Source organism: Ovis aries, chromosome 7 (assembly GCF_016772045.2).
Source record: "Ovis aries strain OAR_USU_Benz2616 breed Rambouillet chromosome 7, ARS-UI_Ramb_v3.0, whole genome shotgun sequence".
Classification (NCBI taxonomy): Eukaryota; Metazoa; Chordata; class Mammalia; order Artiodactyla; family Bovidae; genus Ovis; species Ovis aries.
Window position 1 is genome coordinate 87,870,057 of NC_056060.1, and position 23,978 is coordinate 87,894,034.

At 45.7% G+C, this 23,978-nt stretch overlaps 2 protein-coding genes across 16 annotated transcripts in view; one reads left to right on the forward strand and one right to left on the reverse strand.

Annotated features, from left to right (window-relative positions):
* Nucleotides 1-23,978, forward strand: part of NRXN3 (neurexin 3) — a 1,842,793-nt gene that overhangs the window by 422,627 nt on the left and 1,396,188 nt on the right. The window lies entirely within an intron of this gene.
* Nucleotides 4,626-4,972, reverse strand: LOC114115653 (mitochondrial import inner membrane translocase subunit Tim10-like). The gene has a single exon (XM_042252807.2). It carries the CDS (start codon nt 4,924-4,926, stop codon nt 4,654-4,656), a length of 273 nt encoding a protein of 90 aa, XP_042108741.1. The 5' UTR covers nt 4,927-4,972; the 3' UTR covers nt 4,626-4,653.

Sequence of the window (23,978 nt, forward strand, 5' to 3'; positions counted from 1 at the left end):
ATCTCCTTGCAGTCCAAGGGACTTTCAAGAGTCTTCTCTAACACCACAGTTCAAAAGCATCAATTCTTTGGCGCTCAGCTTTCTTTAATGTCCAACTCTCACTTCCATACGTGACTACTGGAAAAACCATAGCCTTGACTAGACGGACCTTTGTCGGCAAAGTAACAAAGGCAAAGGACCTTTGTCGGCAAAGTTTCTCGGCTTATCTGTTGCATTTGACTTCCTAATCATACTTATGTCTCCAAAGTAAGCCTGGGAGCGTGTGCTCAGCCTGATTCCGCCTGATTCAGGATGCTCTGAAAGCCAGACGCCGCTGCCGGATCTCACAGGGCTGCTGGCTCTGGGGGCAGCCTCGTAAGGATGGAGGAGGAACAGTGACTTTAGTTGCAGGGAGCCTGCCATCCTAGAGCCCATTTTCATGTAAATGTTGCTGCCACGAAAGGAATCCAATGTAGAAAATACCTGCTGTGGAAGCAGAACCATCTCTGACTCAAACATAGTTGGGATTTTTTTTTTTTCTCCTCTCCTTTTTCTTCGTGTTTTCCATGTGGCATCAGCAGCTGAATAAGGGAAAGCTGAGAGGTTTCAGTGTCCTGTTGCTACCTGGCCAGATTAATAATCCAGTCTTCCAAACCAGCCATTCAGGGTAAGACAGACTCACCAGAAAGCACTGGGTTGTGGGGAGCATTGGCTGGAAAACCAGCCTCCCCCAGAAATGCGAGCGCATGGCGGAGTGATGGGGTGACTGGCGCTCCGCGCTTCCTCCCGCCCCCAGCCTGCCTCCTCCCCTGCTTCTGTTTCCTCCCAGTTTTTAGCAGACCTGCTCCTGAGATGGCTGCACACTCAGTCGCTCCAGCCTCTGACAGCTGCTGCCCTCTGCTGGAAAGAAAGCGTCACTGGGGTGGGAAGTGCTGAGCTGGATGAGGAAAACCAGCCTCCAGGCTGACCAAGTCCAGTCTGTGGTTACTTTGTGATTATCCTTGAGGGGAGGGCAGAACCAGTCAGAAAGGTCCTTGCACCAAAATGTTTCCCGAGGAGTCTCAGCTGGGCACTGGGCTTTGGAATGCAACTCTCAGGGATTCCTTTGAGTTCCCTGTTCGAGAGGTGCATTCCTGGGAATGGTGATTCCTGGCTTCTTCTTGAGTCAGACCTTGTGATCTTGGGTTTCCCACTGTGGGTGGCCCCTAAACACCATCAGTCACTTTGCTTACTGAATTAGCTGGACCCGATCCTTTCTTCAAGGAAGGTGATGGAGGAAAATGGTCTTCAGGGGGCTGTAGTAGGAGGGGTCTAGAGATGGCCTCTTGGCTCAAAAGGATCCCTCAGAGAGTAAGGGTTCTGAGTGTCAAAGAAGCAGAAGAAGAGTAGGAAGAACCAGAGAGAAGCAGAAAACACAATCCATAGTGGGGAAAGAGTGCGCAGGAGAGGTGGTGATGAACGGCCTTTGTCATTTCTCAGGCTGGCCCCAGAGTGGGCTTTGCTGTCAGGCTGTGGCCAGTTGGCTTCAGAAGGTATAGAGCCAGGTGGATTCCTGTCTCCAGCATAACTATAGAGTGAGCCTGGTGCATTGCTGGGACTTCAAGCTAGAGTACAGCGCTGCCAGACAGGAGCTATGACCTCACTGACCGCACAGTAATTCTACTTGAGGGATTTATTTTTCCTTCCATGAGCTGTTGCCAAGACTCCTGGTTAGAGTTAATGGGGCTCCCCTGCCAGCAAGTGTCTCCTAGTGATGTGCGTAAACAGTGCCAGGCAGGAAATAGCTTTCCTATTCTTAATGGGCTTGTTAAACCTCTTATTGAGTGGGGTTTAAATGGCTTTATTATGAATAATAATAATAGTAAGTAAGCATTATTAGTCGTAGTAGAGAAAAAATGATGATGTCAGCTCTGACTGCCCCTTTGCGTTTTCACCTTGCCAGCCTGCGGGTCCTTTTGCCAACAGTGTCCAGAGATGGGAGGCCGATAAGACTGGGACTGGTAATCGGGGTAGATGGCAGACTTTGTTCCCTGCAGCTTCCCAAGTCTGAGCTCCTGTCCACTCCTGTAGAGTCATTCCTGCTCGCTGTGTCTTTCAGGGTTTCTAGGCTATTACCCTATCAGATGAGATAGAAGCACAAACTCCTCTCTCTTAATTTTAATTTGTGTTGAAAGCCATGGACAAAGGTTCTAAAGTTAAGTTTGGGCATCACGTAGAAGAGATTTTCGAAAGGATAGTGGGTCCTGTTCTCAGTGCTAATTTACAGCTGGGACTGGAGCTATGAAGTGTATCCTAGACTTTAGTAATTTATTTATCAGGTTCAGTGATCTTACTGTAACTTTCTGCCACTGTGTTGGTTTTCTGTATACTGATGCTCTTATTTGCCTTAAGGAGATTTGACATCTCCTTAAGCAGTATGTCTATGAAATCATGGGTTTAATGTGTGAGCTTTTTTTTTTTTTTAAACCAATCCATATTAAAATGGTTACATCGCAGTTACAGTTTTAAAAAGTTCATCCATGTGGCAAATGTGTCATACCCTCAAGGGAAATCGTGCCACGCTTCTGCAAACACTGCTGTGGAGGTGTGGGCCTCACACTTTAGTGGAAGTCAGAAGCACAGGCACAGCTGGTTAAATTACAGGTTGCTTCTCCGCTCGCTCTGAGATTCTGATTCAGCCGGTCTGAGGTGGAGTCTGTGACCTTGTACTTCTAACAGTTTCTCTGGAGATGCTGACGTCCAGGGACCACGCTTGTGGTAGCTCTGTCCTGGAGGACTGGGGCCCAGGCTCCAGCTCCTCCTCTCACAGTGGGCATAGTATCTGCGTTCAAAGGTCTGTCTTAGTTCCTCCAGACTGTACCATTGACGCGGTGACTTAGACAGGAAACAGCTGTTTCTCACGTGTCTGGAGTCTGGGAAGTCCCACATCAAGGTGCTTGCAGATTAGGTATCCTCATATGGCTGACAGGAAAATCAACTCCTCTCGTGTTTCTTATGGAGGCATTAACCCCGTTCCTGAGGGCTCACTGTCATGACTTCATTACCTTCCAAGGGCCCTACCTCCTGCTTTTAGCATGTTGTGGTTTGGGATTTCAAAAATGGGAATTTTGGAGGGCTACGAACTTGTGGTCCAAAACAGTGTTTGTTAGCATGAAATGTTACCTACCAGTGTAGAATTCCTGGCACAGACTGGATGCTGTATGAGGCGGCATGGTTTTTCTTGCAGCCATTCTAACCATTTGTCCTTTTATTTATTTTTTCAAGCTTTAGAGCTTTTTTGGTTCAGTGTGAAGCTCAGCTAGGAAATACAGGAAATTCTGTCAGGTTAATTCTGGTTCTAGGTTCTAGTACTAAATTGAAGTCCGTTATGCAACTCTGGGTGGCCAGGCAGTCTTCCAGCGGTGCCTGGCCAGTCTTCCGTCTTACAGAGCTCTGGCAGAGAGAGTCGGGGGGGGGGGTCTTCATTCCTCTGTGTGTGGTCAAGAGCTGTGTTGATGGAACAGAGCTGCAGGAGAGTTCATCCTTGTCATGCCTACCACTTCCGCAGACAGAGGTTAGCAAAGAGGAGCTTAGGATTTTATGAAGGTATGCACTTGTGATTTTTTTTTTTTTTTTTGAGGCTGCCTAGTAGCTGAGCTCCCTTTCTATGCTTGAGCAGTTTGCTGAAAGGCAGATGGGCCCTCATTCTTCTGCTGAAGCCCCCAGAGGCTAGTTTCGCTTTCCCCAGCCTCAAGAGAACCCTGTGAGCCAGGCTCAGTGGATGGGAGGAAGAACTCATGCTGGTGATGCCCAGGGCGGGGGCAGTGGCCCATGGCAGTGGTCCAGTGGTAAGTGGGACCCCATCAGGCTGTTCCTAGGACATCACCCTTGCTGCTGTTGCAGCCTCCTGGCACCTCTGGTCATCTTCCATGTATGGTTCTCAAGTTCCTTCATCAAGTCCGTTTCCACTTCACCTAGTAAAGGATGCTGAGCCAGTGATGGTTTTTAGAGCAGTATAGTGTCATATCACAAGTCATTTTAAAAATAACTGACCACCATCTGGAACATGGATTGGGAGGACACGTGACCAGGCGAGGAGACAAATGAGGAGGCAGTCACCTGAGAAAGTGGGGATGGAGGTGAGATGAGAGGAGAGAGAGAAAGAAACGTTTAAGAGGCAAATTTGACCAAATCTGATGATTGGAGGCCTGATTTTATCTTCGAACTCGAAAGATAAAAATGAATTTTCAGTGTTGTGTGCAGCATTAGTTGCCTTTTGGGGAAAGTAGTCATTTTGTTGTCAAGATAGATACTGCCGAGTGAGTGAGAAAATGAGATAAAAGGTTATTGAACAGGGTTATGTTTGGAATACCGCTTAGCTGTGGTCATCTCCATTTCAAATCTTTTTAGTTCAACAAACATCGAGCATTTACTGGATATTAGACATCAACAGTTATTTACCAGATACCATTTCTTTTTTTTTTTTTTTTTTTTTGGTCAACAAATTTGTTTTAATATATTATATATATATACACACACAGTCACAGGGCCCGCCTGGGAAAGGGCTCCATCATACTCCAGCTCCTGGAGACTCTCCAGGAGTCCAGGCTGGGCAGTCTTCACAGATGCCCAACGCGGGGCACTTTCAGTAGACGGGTGGAGGGTGGGGTGCACCTCAGGGTGTGCCGCCGCACCTCACACAGGCCCAGAACTCTGCTGCGCCCTCTTCATCAGCTCCTCATCCTGCATAGACAGCTTTGTCAGCTTCTTGCCCATCTGCTCGTGGATGTCCAGGTACTTGGAGACGCAGTGGTCCAGGGACAGGGACTCGCCCTTGGACAGCTCTGCTTCCTTGTAGTGGGGAGGCACGCACTTCCGGTGGCAGGCGCTGGTCATTCTGTTGTACATGTCGGCCGTCATCTCTACCTCCAGCTCTGCGGCCAGCTGCTGGGCCCTGAGGGGGTCCATCTCAGCCCTGCGCCCTGGAAGAGATCTCCAGCGGGCCTCCTAGTTCCTGGGTTTGGGGGTGGGGGTAGACATTGCGGTCAGCACCCAGCCCGCCCAGCCGCTTTCCCGTCCAGGGGCTGCAGGACGTGGAGGAATCGCAAGGGCATCCGACCAGGAGGGGCCGCTGACCTTGGCAAGCTCAAGCACTCAGCGTCAGACGTGGGAACCGAGGCCCCGCCCAAGGTCGCAGAGCCGGCGACGGCAGGCCTGCAGAGCGGGTCCCGGCGCCCTGACGCCCAGCCCCTCAAGGTGGCGTCTCTCCGGGAGAAGAAGCGGGGGTCCGGGACAGGGCCCCGAACGGCCTGCACTAACGCGCGGGGCCCTGCGGATCCGATGCGACGCGGCCCTGCGGGGCCGGGCCCGGGGCCACAGCCCTGGAGCGGCGGCGCCGTCGGACGTCGGGGTCGCTGCGCGCTCCGAGTCTCTCCCCGAGGCCCGGGCCTCCCCCTCGTGCCCCCATTCTTTTGATTTTGATGTTAAAAAGGGGTGGGTGTATAGAAGAAAAGTCACATGAGCTTACACAAACAGATATGATGGTGCAACATGGAGAGCGTGCACGTGTTGGTCTTGAGGTTTCTCTGAGGGCCCAGATGAACCCCGAGTGGAGTCTGTACTAGAAATTTATACAGACTTCTCTTGGGGTCTGTATAAACCTGGTGGTTCATTGGAGCTTTTATAAACCTTCTCTCTTCTTGCCTCTCACTTACAAGTCACCTCCCTGAATTACCACGCCTCGCCTCTGTGTGTTGAAGGGTTCACAGTCAGATGTTCCACAACTAAATGGATACGTGCCCTGCCAGAGCTGTGCATTCGCTCCTCCCCATGTGAGTGCATGGAGAAGCTGCCACCGCTGTCTTCTCCGCTCTTTGGAAGAGCCGACGGGTAGCTCCAGGGGCCGGCTCTTGATGTACCTAGCTCCTGCCTGCCTCTCTGGGGCTTTTTGTTCAAGAGTCAGTGCTGGTGGTGTAAAACGTGAACCAAGCTGGGTGGAGAACGGAATTGCAGTTCACGTCTGGTGTTTCTCCGGACACGATGCTAGGCTGCCTGACTGCGCTGCTTGCCTCTGTGGCTTCTCTCGTTCTGTCTTCTCGGTGCCAGGCTCACCGCCCCCACCTTCTCTTGCACTTGCTCTTTGGTGTGTCCAAGTGACACTCGTCTGACAGCTACCTGGCTTCTCATGGCCACCAGGGAGCCTTGTTTAGCGAGGCTGCTCCCCTCTAGTGTGTCGCATGCCCCGGCCTGGGCTGGCTACACGGGGCCGTCTCTGGTATGTTCGGTTCCTAGTGTCCCGATGGGCTGTCCTCTGCATCTAGATCTGAAACCAAACCTCCCCTTGGATCAGACCAGTCCAGGAGCTTCAAATGGTTATTTCAGATCGTGGAGACTTTTAATCTCCCTGAAGGCCTGTTTGCTCTTTAGCTGATATTAATTTCTGCCTCTATGTGTAATGATGTAATGTGTCAGGACTTGGCGACAGGTACATCCATACCCATATATCCTGAGACAGAGGATACATCAGCCTTTCCCTGTGGCCATGATACCACTGCTGGCGGTGGAAGGAAGCCGAGAGTGGTGATGGTCTGACTTTTGAGTTTGACAATCACATTGTAAAACCGGAACTTCTCTGGTGGTTCAGTGGTTAAGACTTCACCTTCCAATGCAGGGGGTGCAGGTTTGATCCCTGGTTGGGAAGCTAAGATCCCACGTGCCTCGTGGCCAAAAAACCAAGACATAAGACAGAAGCAATATTGTAACAGATTCAATAAAGACTTTAAAAATGGCCCACATCAAAATAAATCTTAGAAAAATATATATAATCATGATGACCAACATGGTACTGTCAAACTAAGGATCTTTTTTTTAAAAAAAAGTTTTATCAGCTATTATTGCCACTCTGTCATAAAAGAAAGGGACATTTTAGCTCCAAAATGTAGGAAAGAGATTTTTTAGTATAAAGGAAGGTTCTTTATAATAAACAACTAGAAATCTGAGCGCCGAAGAATTGATGCTATTGAACTGTGTTGTTGGACAAGACTCTTGAGAGCCCCTTGGACTTCGAGGAGATCCAACCAGTCCATCCTAAAGGAGATCCGTCCTGAATATTCATTGGAAGGACTAATGCTAAAACTGAAGCTCCAATACTTTGGCCACCTGATACGAAGAATGGACTCATTTGAAAAGACCCTGATGCTGGGAAAGATTGAATGTGGGAGGAAAAGGGGGCAGCAGAGGATGAGATGGTTCAATGGCATCACTGACTCAATGGACATGAGTTTGAGTGAGCTCCGCAAGTTGGTGAAGGACAGGGAAGCCTGGCATGCTGCAGTCCATGGGGTCACAAAGAATTGAATATGACTGAGTGACTGAACTGAACTGAAAGATTCATTTTTTAAAACTCTGATCTCTCTTTGAGAGGAAGAATACTTTTTCTTGAAATAGTAGAAATGACGTCATGTGGCTTCCCAGACCTGGGGAAGGGACAGCAGGGAATGTCTGCTTTTTCTGTGTCTTCAGTAACTTCTGGTGCAGTGCTAGGCATCTCATGGCCCATCTGTTGCTTCTCCCTTCCTGTTTGCTTCTCAATTCCTTTAGCCATAGGGGCTTAGTAACTGTTGTGCTTTATTCATTGAACCTTTACATGCATGGATATACACACATCGTCTTTATTTCGTAAACATACAAAATACTAAAGCTTTTGATTTCCGTACTGGTAAAAAATCATGAGTTCTCTTTTTGTGTGATTGCTGTGGTTATAATCACTGTAACCATTTATAAACTGTCACTTACTAAATAATAATGACATGCTTTTATCAGTTAATATTGCTAGCCACATGCCATTTGCACGAGAAAATGCTAGGAAAGAAGTTTGGCAGATACATAGTAAGCTCATTTTGCGGCATAGCAAGTTTGAAGTTACAGCCACAGTTGCAGATGACATCACATTCAGAGTTTTCTTTTTCCAACTATAGTTTACGTATCTGCCATCAGAGCCTATGTTGTTCCCCCTTTGTTCCTCCCTAGTGATGTGTGATGTGATGAAAACAGTGTGAGTTATGAATAAATGCTTATTGATTATCATTTTTAGGAACTATGTAGATGGAGGCTGGTGAAAATTTCCAGGAATCCTGGCAGCTGAGAGTTGGTGAGCAATGAATGATTATGGGTTAGTGATACAATAGACACACGGCGCAGCAGGGGAGTGCAGTTGAGGGTTTTTAAGAGTAAATATGAAACAGGAGATGAAAAATGAGTGCTTGAATGATGCAGCTTTTTGAAAAGTCTGTTTTGTAATGGGTCATTCTGTAGGTCACTAAGAACTTGGGATTCAGAAAATCATATGGTTTAAAGGGAATAAACTGTTTGGCTGGAACACTTCACCTCTGAGGATTCTGAGAAGTCCATTTATGCGAAGTGATTCTTGCATTCAGCATTTACCAAACACAGCTCAGTTGGTAAAGAATCCACTGTAATGCAGGAGACTCTGGCTCGATTCCTGAGTTGTGAAGATTGCTGGAGAAGGGAGAGGCTACCCACTCCAGTATTCTTGGGCCTGTCTTGTGGCTCAGCTGGTAAAGAATCCACCTGCAATGTGGAAGACCTGGGTTCAATCCCTGGGTTGGGGAGATCCCCTGGAGAAGGGAAAGGCTGCCCACTCCAGTATTCTGGCCTGGAGAATTCCATGGAGTGTACAGTCTCAGTTCAGTTCAGTCATTCAGTCATGTCTGACTCTCTGCGACCCCATGAATCGCAGCACGCCAGGCCTTCCTGTACATCACCAGTTCCCGGAGTTCACTCAAACTCAGTCCATCGAGTTGGTGATGCCATCCAGCCATCTCATCCACTGTCGTCCCCTTCTCCTCATGCCCCCAATCCCTCCCAGCTTCAGAGTTTTTTCCAGTGAGTCAACTCTTCGCATGAGGTGGCCGAAGTATTGGAGTTTCAGCTTTAGCATCATTCCTTCCAAAGAATACCCAGGGCTGATGTCCTTCAGAATGGACTGGTTGGATCTCCTTGCAGTCCAAGGGACTCTCAAGAGTCTTCTCCAACACCATAGTTTAAAAGCATCAATACTTTGGTGCTCTGCCTTCTTCACAGTCCAACTCTCACATCCATATATGACCACAGGAAAAACCATAGCCTTGACTAGATGGACGTTTGTTGGCAAAGTAATGTCTCTGCTTTTGAATATGTTATCTAGGTTGGTCATAACTTTCCTTCCGAGGAGTAAGCATCTTTTAATTTCATGGCTGCAATCACCATCTGCAGTGATTTTGGAGCCCCCCAAAATAAAGTCTGACACTGTTTCCAGTGTTTCCCCATCTATTTCCCATGAAGTGATGGGACCGGATGCCATGATCTCTGTTTTCTGAATGTTGAGCTTTAAGCCAACTTTTTCACTCTTCTCTTTCACTTTCATCAAGAGGCTTTTAATTCCTCTTCACTTTCTTCCATAAGGGTGGTATCATCTGCATGTCTAAGGTTATTGGTATTTCTCACAGCAGTCTTGATTCCAGCTTGTGCTTCTTCCAGCCCAGCATGTCTCATGATGTACTCTGCATAGAAGTGAAATAAGCAGGGTGACAATATACAGCCTTGATGTACTCCTTTTCCTATTTGGAACCAGTCTGTTGTTCCATGTCCAGTTCTAACTGTTGCTTCCTGACCTGCATATAGGTTTCTCAAGAGGCAGGTCAGGTGGTCTGGTATTCCCATCTCTCTCAGAATTTTCCACAGTTTATTGTGATCCACAGTCAAAGGCTTTGGCATAGTCAATAAAGCAGAAATAAATGTTTTTCTGGAACTCTCTTGCTTTTTCGATGATCCAGCAGATGTTGGCAATTTGATCTCTGGTTCCTCTGCCTTTTCTACAACCAGCTTGAACATCCGGAAGTTCTCGGTTCACGTATTGCTGAAGCCTGGCTTGGAGAATTTTGAGCATTACTTTACTAGCGTGTGAGATGTGGTCTCAAACAGTCGGACAAGATTGAGTGACTTTCACTAGTATATTAAAGATTATTCTAGGTGTTGGTAATATAGCAGTAGATAAAAGAAAAAGACAAGATGGTTGGATGGCATCACCGACTCAGTGGACATGAGTTTGATCAAGCCCTGGGAGATGGTGAAGGACAGGGGAGCCTGGTGTGCTGCAGCCGTGGGGCTGCAAAGAGTCAGACACAACTAAGCGACTGGACAACAACAAAACGGAAATTCCTGCCCTTAATAGGGGGTGATAGGCAGTCAACAAGTAGGTAAATAGACCACATTCTGGGTGATCATGAGTGTTCTGAAGAAAAATAAAACAAAAAGTAGAGACAGGGCAATGCAGGGTGGTGGTGATAATTTAAAACTTAAGTAGGATAAAGAAGAGGACACGGATAAATGGGCAGCCTTGATGTAGTGTTGTTTCCCCGGGACCAAAGAAAGATGTTCAGGCAGCCGGTGGCCTCAGATTCTCTGGGTGCAATCTGACTTTGCATCCCAATTAACAGTGACAGCTTACGGCTTTAAAATAGGAAATAAAATGGAAGGAAAGCAACTGCTTGATAGTTGACCTGACATTCACTGTTGCAAGATTGGGAACGTACAATAAATGTCACTGACGGAGCAATATTCATGAAGTAAAAATGTCAGTTTTCAATTTGGTATGAGGATGGTTTGACATGTATTAGTCGCGCACAGAATATTATCATAATTAATGCATTAATAATGCAGCTGTCCTTTTTCTCCCCATTCCAGATTTAAAAGGAGGAAATGGAGAGAGTCAGGTGAAAGAGCAGCTCTCGCCCTGTTCAGACCTTTCCTGCTAGCATTCGTCTCTTCCGGTGCCCTCCCCTCTTGGTGGCCTTGGCTCCTGATTGGTGTCGGTCCAGATTTATCATCTCCATTCGTCACTCACATTTCCAGGAACAATACCAATGGCCTTTTCTGCTGAGGTCTTGCTTTTTAATTTTCAGCAGTACTTTTAAAAGTATTTTGAAAGATACAAGTTTACTGAAGAAAAGGCATATCGGCTAAATCAGAAATCTAAAAATCTCCCATAAGCACACCGCCCAGACAAAATACTAATATTTTGGTGTTTATGCATCAGCCTTTTTTTTCATAATTATATATATTTATAGATACAAGATCATTCTGTACAGTTTGCTGATTGACTTAGCACCGAGTAAATATTCTTTTTCATCTTAGGAACTGCTCTTCTGCAGCGTGACTGGGTGGTATTGCATTATACAGACGTAGCATGATATGAGTAACTAGTCCCTTTAGTTGTCATGTAAATGGTTTCTATATTTTTGATAGTATAAACAGTGTCATGATGAGCATATATGTAGCCAGGCCTTTGTACATATGTATGAGTATGTATGTTTATTTTTGACAGATTTTTAGATGTGCAGCTGATGGAAGTAATAGTTATCTATTGCTAGAGTAATCCTGCAAAGCAGGGCTTCTGTGGCACAAATGATGAGCATTATTCACAAGATTGGGAACAACTAGGGGTCCACTCGCTGGCTCTGCTGATCTTGGTTGGGTGGCTCCTTACCTGGGTATCAGTTGGCTGGCTGTTGGCTGATCGAGACTGTCTGGGACCCAGTGCCCGGGGGAACTTGACTCTATTCCATTGCTTCCCATTCTCTGGCAGGCTGGCCCGAATGTGTTCCCATGTCATTGGCAGAGGCATAGCAAGCTTGTTCTTCCACATATTTTCCAAGTTTCTGCTTAGATCACATTTACGAACATCACAGAGTAAATTATGTGACTGAGCCCAGCATCAAGGGGCAAAACAGTTGGAGGGGACCGCAGAATTATACAGCCAAGGTGTGCATTCAGGACGGGGTGAAAAACAGGGGCCACATTGGCAACTTGCCCTGTGGGGTCACACGGCATCCTTATTTTTAAAGCATGTGATAGATATTTCCAAATTGCTCTCTGGGAAGTCTGAACCAGCTCCACTAACTGTATGAGACTTCACGGTTTTCCAGTTCTCTTGACTCTTGCTGACTCTGGGGGTGGTTTATGACTCTCCACCTTGGCTGTTGTGATTGACCTCCCTCTCGGTCCTGCGCGTTTTTCTCTTTGGGCTGATTCTTTCCCTGCAGAGTGACTCCAGAGCTGCCCCAGGCTCTGGTCCACACATCCCTTTCATTCGGTCTTCTGCCCACTTGACCTTGTACATGTTCCGACCACATCTCACCTCTCTGGAATGTTCAGTGATCCGTAAGAGCTCTTTTCCAGCTGTTCTGAGTCAGCAGGCGTTTACTGCATGTCTCTGCCACCTACACCAGTAGCAGGGTAATTGTTACTTCTCTTTATTCCCAGAATCTCCAAATTTTGGGGGGCCAGAAAAAAGCTAAGAATTCAGTCTTTTTTTTTTTTTAAATACAATATTGTTCCAAGAAGATAGTTACTTATATGGGATGTGTGTGGATGAAGACATGGACGCAGATAAAAACTTGCCTGGAGAAAAGGTTGTTAGTATTTTAGTATATCTGCATGTAGAGGAATTATGGTGAATTAAAAAAAAAAAACTAACATGTGTACAGCAACTGAAAGTCATAGGAGTTAAATGACTTGCCTCCTATTCTATAGGTAAATACTAGCAAGCTGACTGCAGCCCAGTTCTGCTGATTCCTGGTTTAACACTCCCTTGAGATGACACCACAACACGAACTCTGGGGCCCAGCTGTCTTTTTGTTTGATTGTTTGGTTCCAAGCAGCATTGGTGGTTTGGTTTGGTTTGGTTTTGCAAGAGTGCTTTGCTTTCTGTGGGTTCATAGAGAAATTAGGAATATTTTTAAGTGATTGAGTCATCTAAACCAGCTATGTGAATGTTGGGTGCGTAGACATATGTCTGGGGGCATAACTTATCCTGGGTTCAAAATTTGACAGGTGATTCAGGTAAATAGTGGATTTTATCTGTTAAATCATATTAAGGTTCCCAAGCAGATGTATCTTGAATTCTGAACACATAATTTATCGGAGGTATGTGGCAATATTAATTATTTAGTATATACAAAAGGTAAGCTTTGCAGATTTAGAGTAGAATCAGATAAGCTTTTAAGGGACATCTCAGTTGTTTAGATTGATTAAATTTCTTGCTGTGAACCAACTGAGGTGGGGTGACTGTGATACAGTGTTGTTTTTTTTTCCCCCCGGAACTTACTTTCACTAGAGCGATTCTGAAGACCTGGAGGTTGGTTAGGAGACCAGGGCATGTGCTTCTGTCCATGGAAATGGTGGGTTAGTCTGCTTAGAGATGAATCTTTGATTTGGTTTTGCTTGCCCTTTGTCTTATTTCCCTTTTATCCAAGCTCTAAGATATCCAAAAATAAAAAGAAAGCTTTATTCCTCTGGAGAGTAAGGATTGGCTCCAGTATTACTGTAGTGCTGAAGAGAGAGACATACTTTGAAGAGCTCTTAACCTAGAGAATACCCAGGAGATATTTGTATTTTGAATGTATTGTCTGAGTCAAAGCCAGATGTTAAATTGAGGCATTTGGGGCCTGGAAGCATGTTACTGTTGCTGAATTAACTAACACCTTTTACCCACTTAGAGCTTTCTGTAAGGCTTCTTAGATCACAGAGGGTGCACATACTCAGAAATGGACACCAACCAGTGGGGACAAAGAGACTGGGATCTGAGGCTGCTTCACCAAGCAACAGGAGGAAGAATCCAAGCCTCTGAAAAATAAGCATCTATAGGTTCTCTTTCCTAGTGCTTCCGTGGTGTTTGTTTTGCTTTGTGCCAGTTGGCTTGCAGAGAACAACTGCCCTGGAAGCTGAGTTTTTGCAAGCCTGTTACGGGATTCAGATGCAGGCTTCAGCCAGTCAGTGAGGGTTGCTGGGAGCCAGTGTGAGGAATCCCGCCCGTGACAAGGTCATGAGGAAGGAAGCTGACATACGCAAGGCGTGCTCAGACTTAAGGGACCCCTCTGGAAATTCCTAAGCATGTACCCCAATAAAAATCTGCCGGCTTTTGTGCTCTGCTTTTCTACTCTTCTGACATTTTCTGGAAAAAGTCAATTCAGGGCTTTAGTCTTCTGCATTTGAAAGAGTGTTTCAATCTAAAAAACCCTCTGATGGCTTTCTAGCCTGCCTGCAGGACTCGTACAGCTGCGAGTGTGATTGTTTGAGGCCTCCTGACCGCAGGAGGCACAGGAAGCTTAAAACATCCTAGGAATGTAGGAGCTTCCGAGGAGTCAAAATCTTTAAAATAGGACTGATTAAAAGTTTCATTTGTTGAATCAATGCTTGCTGCCAAATTTTCATATCCTTTATTTTTAGATATAGTTGGTATATAGAAAAACAAGTAGTAGACCTGGTATTAGCAACATTAGATCTTTGAGTTAAGTACCTTCTTTGTTATAACCCACTGCACCTTTGTTCTATAGAGATGTAACTTTAATGCTTTAAGGAGATGCAGATTAAAGAAAAACACTTCAGGGGAAACAAAATTAACTTTCATTAAGGAAGAGAGCCAAAAAGTGTTAACAAGCCTCTTGGCCAGAAGATAATGTAAATCACCTGAGACCTTTTGTATACAAAATGATGTATAGAAAGAGTCTGAGCTGCGAACGCTACATAATTTTGTGTTACCCATTGATCTCCATGTTTTATCAAAAGTATAAAAGGCCTTCTGATCAATAAAGGATGGGGCCAGCTTCTCGGACCAGTTTCTCGGCCTGGTTTCTTGGGACTCTGGCTCCCCCATGTCTTTCTCTCTCTTTCTTCTTCTCTCCCTTTCCTTCTCTCTGCTCTTTACTTTAACTTCAGGCTGAATCTCCACCTGGAGCGCGGAGGCTCGCCAGGTCTACTTACTTGCCCTGGCTGTTAAGACCCGCACGAAAGGGAGCTTAAGGCGAGGCACCCTTAGATATTCAAGTGGGCGCCAGTGGCCCAACGTAGATGGTGCAAATTCTTTGTCTGGAATTTTATTGGCCTTCCGCGTAAACCAAGCTATTCAGCCCTCTTCCTCCACTTAATCTTCTTACTACACTATAGTTTCTTAATCTAATCTTACATTAATAAATAAACAAGTCTTTCCACACCAACGCCGTCCACCCTTCGAATTCCCTGGATCCACCTGGGCTGGACCCCGGCAGAGGGTCTAGTCATTCTATGCCTAGATGGACTCCAGTGACCCCTGCTTGTTTATGCTAGGACTCAGGCATCATACTGCTGTCACTGTTAGCCCCCAACCCCACATGTACCCCCCCACACCTGCTCCTGGGCTCCAGCTACTCATGTGCTTTACTTAAGAATATCTTGGAGTTACCCTCACACAGCTGTTGGCTGCTTCTGGATGGAAAATGCTCAGTTAGAGCCAAACAAGCATGCTACTAGAACTGAGTATATTTTGATAAAATCGGTTCAGTTAATATGTCCCTTAGGGTGAAGTACATGTCCACTTCTCTTGCTAAGAAAGTCAGTAGCTTCGTTTCCAGCCTGGGTTCAAACTCAGATTGAACTCTTAGAAAGTATTTAAGACCACAGTGAGATCCACCTGGGTTCTCATCAGTGTGTGATTAAGACATGTGTGGGGAGGGATGGAGTAAAACAGGAAATGATGGGGCAAAGGGCAAGGAAATAAGCTGGGGCACAGGCCAGTGAGAGGAAGGAACAGCTGTGGACACGTCACCCTGCTCAATCAAGGTCAGCACGGTGGCCCCCAGTGTCTTGCTCCATTATCTCAATCCTCTAGAAGATCCTGCTAATGAGGCCAAGGGAGGTACACAGAAGCTCACCTGAGTTGTTTTGCTCAAGTCTTGCTTGCACTGTAAGTTGTAGCTCTGGCTGGAAAATCACTAGCATGGGGCTTGAGAAGGTATTTGAATGATAACAGTGGGCATTTGTCAACAAGTTCTTCCAAGTCAAACCCTAGCTGCTTATTTCACCTCTGTATGCCTGTTTCTTCTTATGAAAAACTATGGTAATATTCAATTGAATAATATTCAATCTCATAGGCTCTTAACTTCCTCTACAGCTGTATAAAAAGACTCTTCTGTCTTTTAATATTCTTTTAATACTTTTCTTGCTTGAGCATTTGTTTTCTTCTCTCGGACAGGGACCTTTTTTTTTTTTTTTTTTTAAACCATTCCTTCTGCTCTCTGATGTTGTATTGATTTCACTGTGCACAACTGGGCTCTGAGATTGTACAGCTGGCTAGCCGTGTACCCCCACATGATGGCTTACTGGGAGCCTAGTTACTCCAGAGCAGGAGGAGCTGAAGAGAAAGAGCAGGAGTTACCTTGACATGTACACATACCTGTTGCAATTTATACTTTGCTCACACCTGAGCTCAGCCCATCCTAGGACCAACCCTGGTAGGGGCTCCAAAGGGCTCAGCATCTGTATCTCTTCATGAAGGTCCTTTTGTAATTTTCTTTGATCCAGTATCTGTCCTCCTTCAAATGTTTATTAACTGCCACAGCATCCTGCTGAATGTTCTTAGGTCTGTTTTCTGTAAGGCTGGAGTAAAAGAAACAGGTGGCTCCCTGGCAGCGAGGTATAGTTCAGGGCATTCGTGGGATGACCCCGTGGCTGTTCCCATCTGAAGGGCTGGAGTGAGACGCTTCAAGATTTCCCGACTTTCAGGATTTTGGAGACCTGGAGTTTAGGGAACTTGGGAGGCCTTGAGCAGCTGCTGGCCAGCTCACGCTGCATTTTAGGGCACATCTGTAGTTTCATGGTGTGCCCATCCCGACATTGCAGCCCCCTTCTTATTACTGCTTTGATGCGTGAGAAGCACCTGTGCTGATTCTCTATCTTATCACCAGTCAGTATCTCTTTTTAGATGCTTATTATCCAGAGAATAATACATAGGCATGCTATAATATTAACAGATGATCTAGGAAGTGCTATATAAATATTTGTTAAATAAATTTTTAAAAGTAAACGCAATGCAAGGAAAATTTCAGTTCTCTTCTGTTGAAGTAACAACCGTCATCAACTTCATGAAGTCCCTTCTAGAAATTGTCCAGGTATACACAGACGTGTCTGCATACACGCATACCACCCCGCTTTGCCTTAACATGTGCAATAGGCTGGGAATGTGTAAATCCCACTGTTTACCGTCCTGCAAGGAACTTCTGAATGGGGCCTCAGGGATACAAGCATCCACACAGGGAAACTACTTTCCCTTCCTGTTGTCTCTGGGGCCCAGCCAGGGTCACCAGGGAGACCAAAGCTTGGGAGGTCAGTTCCCTTATCGATCCAGAGCTCTGGTGTTCTCAGAAAGATGACAAGCCAGAATATGGAGTTAAGATTTACTCCTCCTGAAGCTCACCAAAATTTTAATAGTGTGTGGGATGGAGGAGGGAAGGCTATAATTATTTTCTTCTTTTTACATTTCCTTTGAATAAAGATCACATATTAATAATGAAACATTATTTATAATGAAAAATCCCAATACCCTTAAGTATTCCAATTCCCCCTGAAGTGGAATCTTAAACTCTCAATTTATTAAAGGTACTAGTGAAGTTTTTATTGGTTACAAGCAGGTAACCTCTTTTACAAACAGGCAATCTCTTTCTAATGTCTAAGAACACTCAGAGTACAGCTACCTGTGTCTTGGTATAATAGAAGTGGTTCTTAATGAGCTCGGCTTACAGACACTAGGAACGAGATAGAGTTGGTTCTGAGTGTATCTGTAGTGAGTGAACACTGCTTTGAAAACTCTCCTGGACCAAGATGCTGGTGGTGAATGATCGCATCTCCCAGGGGGCTTTCAAAGTTGCCCCTTCGCTTGTTGCAAGTCAGCACTGTAGGGCAGAGGTTCCCACACTGTGGGCTTTGGACTCCTCTGGGGCTGGGAGATTGCAGCGAGTGGACCATGGATCCTTCTAAGCATAGCACACTGTTTGCCTCAAATAACACAGTTACCAGTTTTTCCTGTTTTTTTTTTTTTTTAAATTGGGGTATAGTTGCTTTACAATATTGTGTTAGCTTCTGTTGTACAATGAAGTGAATCAGCTATATGTGTCCATATATGCAATTATCATTGATTGACAATTTCTCATGTGCCAGGCACTGTTCTGGAACCTTTCATATTTATTTACTCAGGCAATTCAGTGACCTAGTTGAAGCCAGTAACATTTCAATCTCCTTATTGAGGAAACTGAGCCCCAAAAGGGTGAAGTGAGCTATCTCAGGTCTCTCTACTATTATTAATAAAGTCATGGTTCTAATCCATGCCGTCTGGCTCCAGAGCCCCCTCCTAATCACTGAACCACCATCCTTCTCAGAGAAGCAGATCATGTTTCATGTATGTGGGCTATCTGTATGTTGAGTGTATGTAGGTCAGTGATGATTGTGGTTTGGACCACAGTGTTAGTGGTGAAACAGGTGGGAGAAGAGGTCTGATTCCAGCTGGATTTTGAAGGTAAGCCTGACAAGGTTTATTGAGAGAGGGGCAAACTTGATACCAAAAACATCAAGGTATTAAATATTTGGCCTGAGCCCCTGGAGGGATGAATTAATACTCACTGAGGTGGGAAGAGCGGAGAGAGAAGCAGATTTGGGAGGAGGGTGGAAGTTAGGGATTCCGTTTTGGACTTGTTGAGTTTCAGTCTGAGATACCCAAGGAGAAAAATGAAATAGGTAGTTGGATACAGAAGATAATGAGTTTAGGGAGAAGTCTGGAGTTCAGAATTTGGGAGTCATTAGCATAAACATGCCACTTAGGGGCCTGAAATTTAATGGGGACACAGACTTGACTGTGGATAATCAAGAGGTTGAAAGGCTGATCCAGAGGAAGGCTTGGGGACCTGTTGTTTAGAGGAGGAGATGGTAGACAGCAACTGGATTGTTTTTGCTTTGAGTAAATAAAGTTTTATTGGAACACAGCTCTTTGCCTTTCTTTGTCTTAAGGCCTCTTTTGAGCTACAGTGGTGGAGTGGAATAGTTGTGACAAAGGCTTACAGCCCGCCAAGCCAAGAGAATTTACTGTCTTTATACAGGCAGGTTTGTTCAACCTGGATTAGAAATCAGGGAGAGGATGGGGGTCCAGCAAAGGAGACTCAGAAGGAATAGCCAGGCAGGAGGAAGGGGCCCCAGGAGCTCTGCAGCATAGACCAGGTGGGGTAAGGCTTTGGGAACGTGTGACCTGGGCAAGTTACTTTACCTGTGTGGATAGCAGTCATGCAGAGTTATTGTGGAAATGAACCAGGATGATAGAGGTAAAACCCTCAGCTGTGCCTGACCGATAGGATGTGCTCATATGTAAGTAACTATCTTACAGCACCCATTTTCCTTTGCTTAGTCTGCAGTCCTTGGCCTCGGCTCTGTGCTAGGGTGGTGACTGTCCCCAGCCCACTTGAGTAAGCCGTGTGACCTGTGCTCAGGCCCTGAAGAAGCCGGAGGAAGTTGAGCCAGCCGCCCTCCAGCCTCTGCTTTTACCTTCCATCTTTGACAAACAGTTTCACTGAAAGCTTTTGAGCAAATGGCAAATCCAGTTTCATGCGTGTCATTTACCAGTGACAACACATTCTGTGTTTCAGGATTTGATAGGCTCCCGGGGGGCTATGTCCCTGACAACACTGGTTGGCAGCTCTCTCCTGGGCAATTAAAGCCCATACCCCTAATGTTAGAGAAGGGCCTAGATATCCCCTCCATGCCCTGGGACATTTTCTCCCAGGAAGAGCCTTAGATGAGAAGCTTGAAGAGGGAGTGAGACCTGTTGTTATTCAGTCGCTCAGTTGTGTCCAGCTCTTTGCAACCCCATGGATTACAGCTCTCCTGGCTCCCCTGTCCTCCACTGTCTACTGGGGTTTACTCAAATTTATGTCCATTGAGTCAGTGATGCCATCCAACCGTCTCACCCTCTGCCACCCGCTTCTCCTTTTGCCTTCAATCTTCACCAGCATCAGGGTCTTCTTCAGTGAGTTGGCTCTTCACATCAGGTCGCTAAAATATTAGAACTTTAGCTTCAGCATCAGCCCTTCCAGTGAATATTTGGGGTTGATTTCCTTTAGGGTTGACAGGTTTGAGACCCACTGGGGCTTCTCTAAAGACCCTGGCTCCAAAGCTTGGGTAAGGAAAGAATTACCTTGCATTATGTAATGGTTTGGAATTCAGCACCCCAGCTTCACCACTGGCCCCCTCTGGGTCCAGAGTCTCAGGAGTACACAGAAGTGGCTGTCCTTTTGGGCAGCTCATGAAAGAGAATCTGGCCTTTCCCATTCACTTGTTCTTGTATCTGTTATAGGTCCTCTTCTTTCTGTTATGGCTATATTCCCTGGTTAGTCTCTAAAGCAGTACTTCTTCAACTGATCCGTGGACCATCAGTATCATCTGGAAAGTTGTTAGAGGCACCAGTCCAAGCCGTGGAATCAGCAGTTTCTGGTGTATGACCTTGGACAGGTTAGTTAGCCTCTGAAATGTGGTGCACCCCCGGTGGAATATGGGAATGATGATAGTGCAGGATTGTTGTAAAGCTTAAATGAGACGAGCAATCCACTGAGCTCACCAAGTCCTCCAGGTGATTCTCATCACGCTCAAGTTTGAGAACCACTCCTCTTTAGATGCTGCTAAAAGATCCCCATTTTGAGACAGACGTTCTTGCCAAGAGAATTTTTCAGATTTTATCCCTTTATACACCTCAGACCATTTTTACTCTGAGCTAATCTGCCAATTATCTTTCCAAAATGAATGCTTTCTCATTTTCTTAAAATTGTTACAGGATAGCAATCACGGTTTAGCTTTTCCGTAAAGACTCAGGGCGTAATGATGAGTGTGATTATTGCTGTGTTGAGTATAGGGCTTTTTCTACCATATGTCTGTGTTTGTGTATTCTTTACTAGTTTTTTAGCTTATTTTTTTTTTTAGTCGTGTGTGGCTTTCTTCTTCATTGTCTGCATATCAGCTGTTCCTACCATAAGCAAACTGGTAGGAGCCCTGTCACTTTCTAATTTTATTTTTAAATTGATTTTTTACAGGAACTGAAATAATCAAGATGGTTAATAGGGTGTGCAAAGCAAGAATAAATGAGTAAAAAATAAGAGTAAATAACCAAATGAAAATCTGAGGGGATTTTTTTTTCAAGTATAAGCTTTTGTACCTGAATTCTCTAGGGTAGAATTTGGATTCTTGCCTGCCTTGCTGTTTATTTCTGATACTTTCTCAATGATTGGTGTTTTGAATGATGAAAGTTGTGGTACAGTACTTACCACCCCATCCTTCTTCTGAACATTTACCCCCATGTTATACTGTCTCTTGTGTCTTTCTTCAGTATTGACATATTTTCCTAAAAGATGTAATTCATAACAGAAAATTCATTCACATCTAAATTATTGCTCTTTGGAATGAAAGGGAGTATTAAATGTGAGGTCCCCCCTCTCCCTTTCTCCCTTTTTCTCTTATTTTACTTTCTTTGGGTTCCTAAGTCAGCTTGGGAGAGAGTACCCAGGGCTGACATGTGAAAAAAAATCTGTATTCTAGGTTTGGTTCTACCACTAAGTGACTGGATGGGATAAGGGAAATCACTTGGCTTCTCTGGGCCTGGAGCTACAGCATTATAAATGCAGATGATAATAATAATGATAATAATCCTCCTTCCTTGGAGCAGTGTAGCAGGAATCCTAGTAAATAGTGTAAGTGGAAATGTAACACCATATACACCTGATCTGCATGGTGGTCAAGGGGCATCCAAGATATTTTGGCCGCATGGAGGCCTTAAGGACGTTTCTTCTGTTTCCCTTGCCCCAGGATCCAGCTGCCTTGGTCCAGAGACTTTGGGGTCTTGCTCTGTTTTTTTATCCTATTTCAGAGTATACCCAATCAATAGAGATGTAAAATAAAGTCACAAAGTGGAAGCTCATACTCACTATAGAAAATGTTGGCAGGAAATACAGCAATAATGATAGTTCCACAAAAAAAAACACACAAACAAACCCGGATTGTGGAATGCACAGTGTGTGTGGATGGTGGTGTTTCAGCTCTGCTCATTGCTTTGAAATCTGGTGCATTCTGAGATGAGGATGTGCCGAGGGTTTAGACAGCGTGCCTGCTTGGCACCTGAGGTTCTTGGAAGGGACTGGAGGGGGTCTTTCAATGCAGGCCTGCCAGCCAAGATTCTCAGATGGGGCATGCCTTCCACTGATTAAGGCCACTCTGGGCTTCAGCACTGAATAGATCCAGGGGCCCAAGAAGCCCACACCTCTGAGATGCAGAGGGACACCCCCTTTCCTGAATAGCTGGTTCCCTTCTATTCTGTCCCTTTGCGTGTCTTCCTCTCCCAGGAGAGATTGCTGACAGCTACTGTGCCTGAAGACACCCAAGAAGGCTTCCACCCTCTGCAGGAAACTTCTGAAAGAGCGAACCCAGTCCGCCTCACTTTTCTGCCAGTCCTAGCCCTACCCTCTCTTTACAGCCCCGTGTAAGTCTGACCTTACTGGCATCAGCAAATCCTTCAGTCTTCAAGACTCTCTCATCTCTGGCCTCTGCCAGCACTTGTCACACGAGATTATTTTTGGCACTTACCGTCTGTTGCCTGGTTCGGTATATGTATGAGGGATGTGTCTCTAGAATCTTGAGAGTGGTGCAAGGTCTTTCTACTAGCTGTGCTCTGGGCTTCCCCGGTGGCTTAGACTGTAAAGAATCCACCTGCAATGCAGGAGACCCGGGTTTGATCCCTGGGATGGGAAGATTCCCCTGGAGAAGGGGAAGGCTACCCACCCCAGTATTCTTGCCTGGAGAATTCCATGGACAGAGGAACCCGCTGGGCTACAGTCCGTGGGATCCCAAAGACCGAGGCATGATGGAGCAGTTACTACAACTCACACCAGTCTTCTATAAGCAAATATACTAGTTCTGGTCTTGAGCCAGAGCCACCTGGAGCAGTAGGATGTCTGCCCTGGCTAGGCTTAGGAACTGTGTCCTTGGGACTGGGCTGGTTCCAAGGACACAGTTTGGGGGCAGCCAAAGACAGCACAGTGAGAGGGAGGAATTGAGTGCCCTTAAAAGCCTGGGCTTCTTGTCCAGAGGAGGAAACATGTCAAAGGCAAGGGTACAGTCAGGGTTGAAAATCAAAGGATGAGGAGTCCCGCAAGTGGCTCAGGACCAAGGCTGTGAAGAGTCCCCTGCCAGGGCTAGGAGGCCTTGTTAATTAATATTGCCTCGTGCTCTTTTTGACATGGAAACAGGCCATTTCTTTTCAAGAACTGCTCCCAGGCATGTGGCCTGTGGAAGTGTCACTCTTTCATCTGGCCCCTGACCACAAAGACCACAGCGTCCCACTCCTCTCACCCGAGATGCAGAAGGTGGACTTGGTCCTTTCTTAGCATATGAAAGGCTTAGCATATGAGTCGAGGGAATGGGGAGCAGACCAACCTCTTATGTAATGAATGAATGTTCCGACAAGTACCTTTTTAAGGCATTATGGATATAGAAACATTTCATTTCCCAAACAGTGGAGACTTGAGACCAAATGCTGGACCAACCCTAAAGGGAAGTTAAATGTTTTCTTCATCGAGAGTGAGCATCCTATACATTTAAGAGCAGAAAGAGAAAGCTTGCTGGGGTTTGGGAATGGGGGATTGAGTCTATTTCTTCTTAGGATAATGAACTGCAATAAATTAAGAGGAGATGGAACAATATGGTGTGTAGTGACTGTTATCAGAGAAGTAAAATGCTGTTTATATAAGAAGACAAGGTGATGGGACCGTGATATGGACAGACCTCTGGCTTTAATTAGGTGACACCTAGTGCTATTGATACTGGGCAGTCTACTTATTGCCAGGAAGAGGTCTGTTTTCAGAGGCAGTGAGCTGTGTCCGCATAAAAACATTTCAAAGACCAGTGCAGAGCAGGAGGGCCAGTGGGAGTTGAGTTGGTCAGTTGCCATGGTGAACAGAGTGCCTGCTGAGAAGTTGCCCCATCTTCACACAGGGTCAGGGCTGGGTAGGATGATGCTTCTCAAACTCTAATGTGTGTATTTTTCAGCTGAGGGGTCTTGGGAACAGTGAATTCTGATTCACAAGCTTTGGGTGGGCTCAGGGCTGTTTCTAACTAATTTCCAGGTG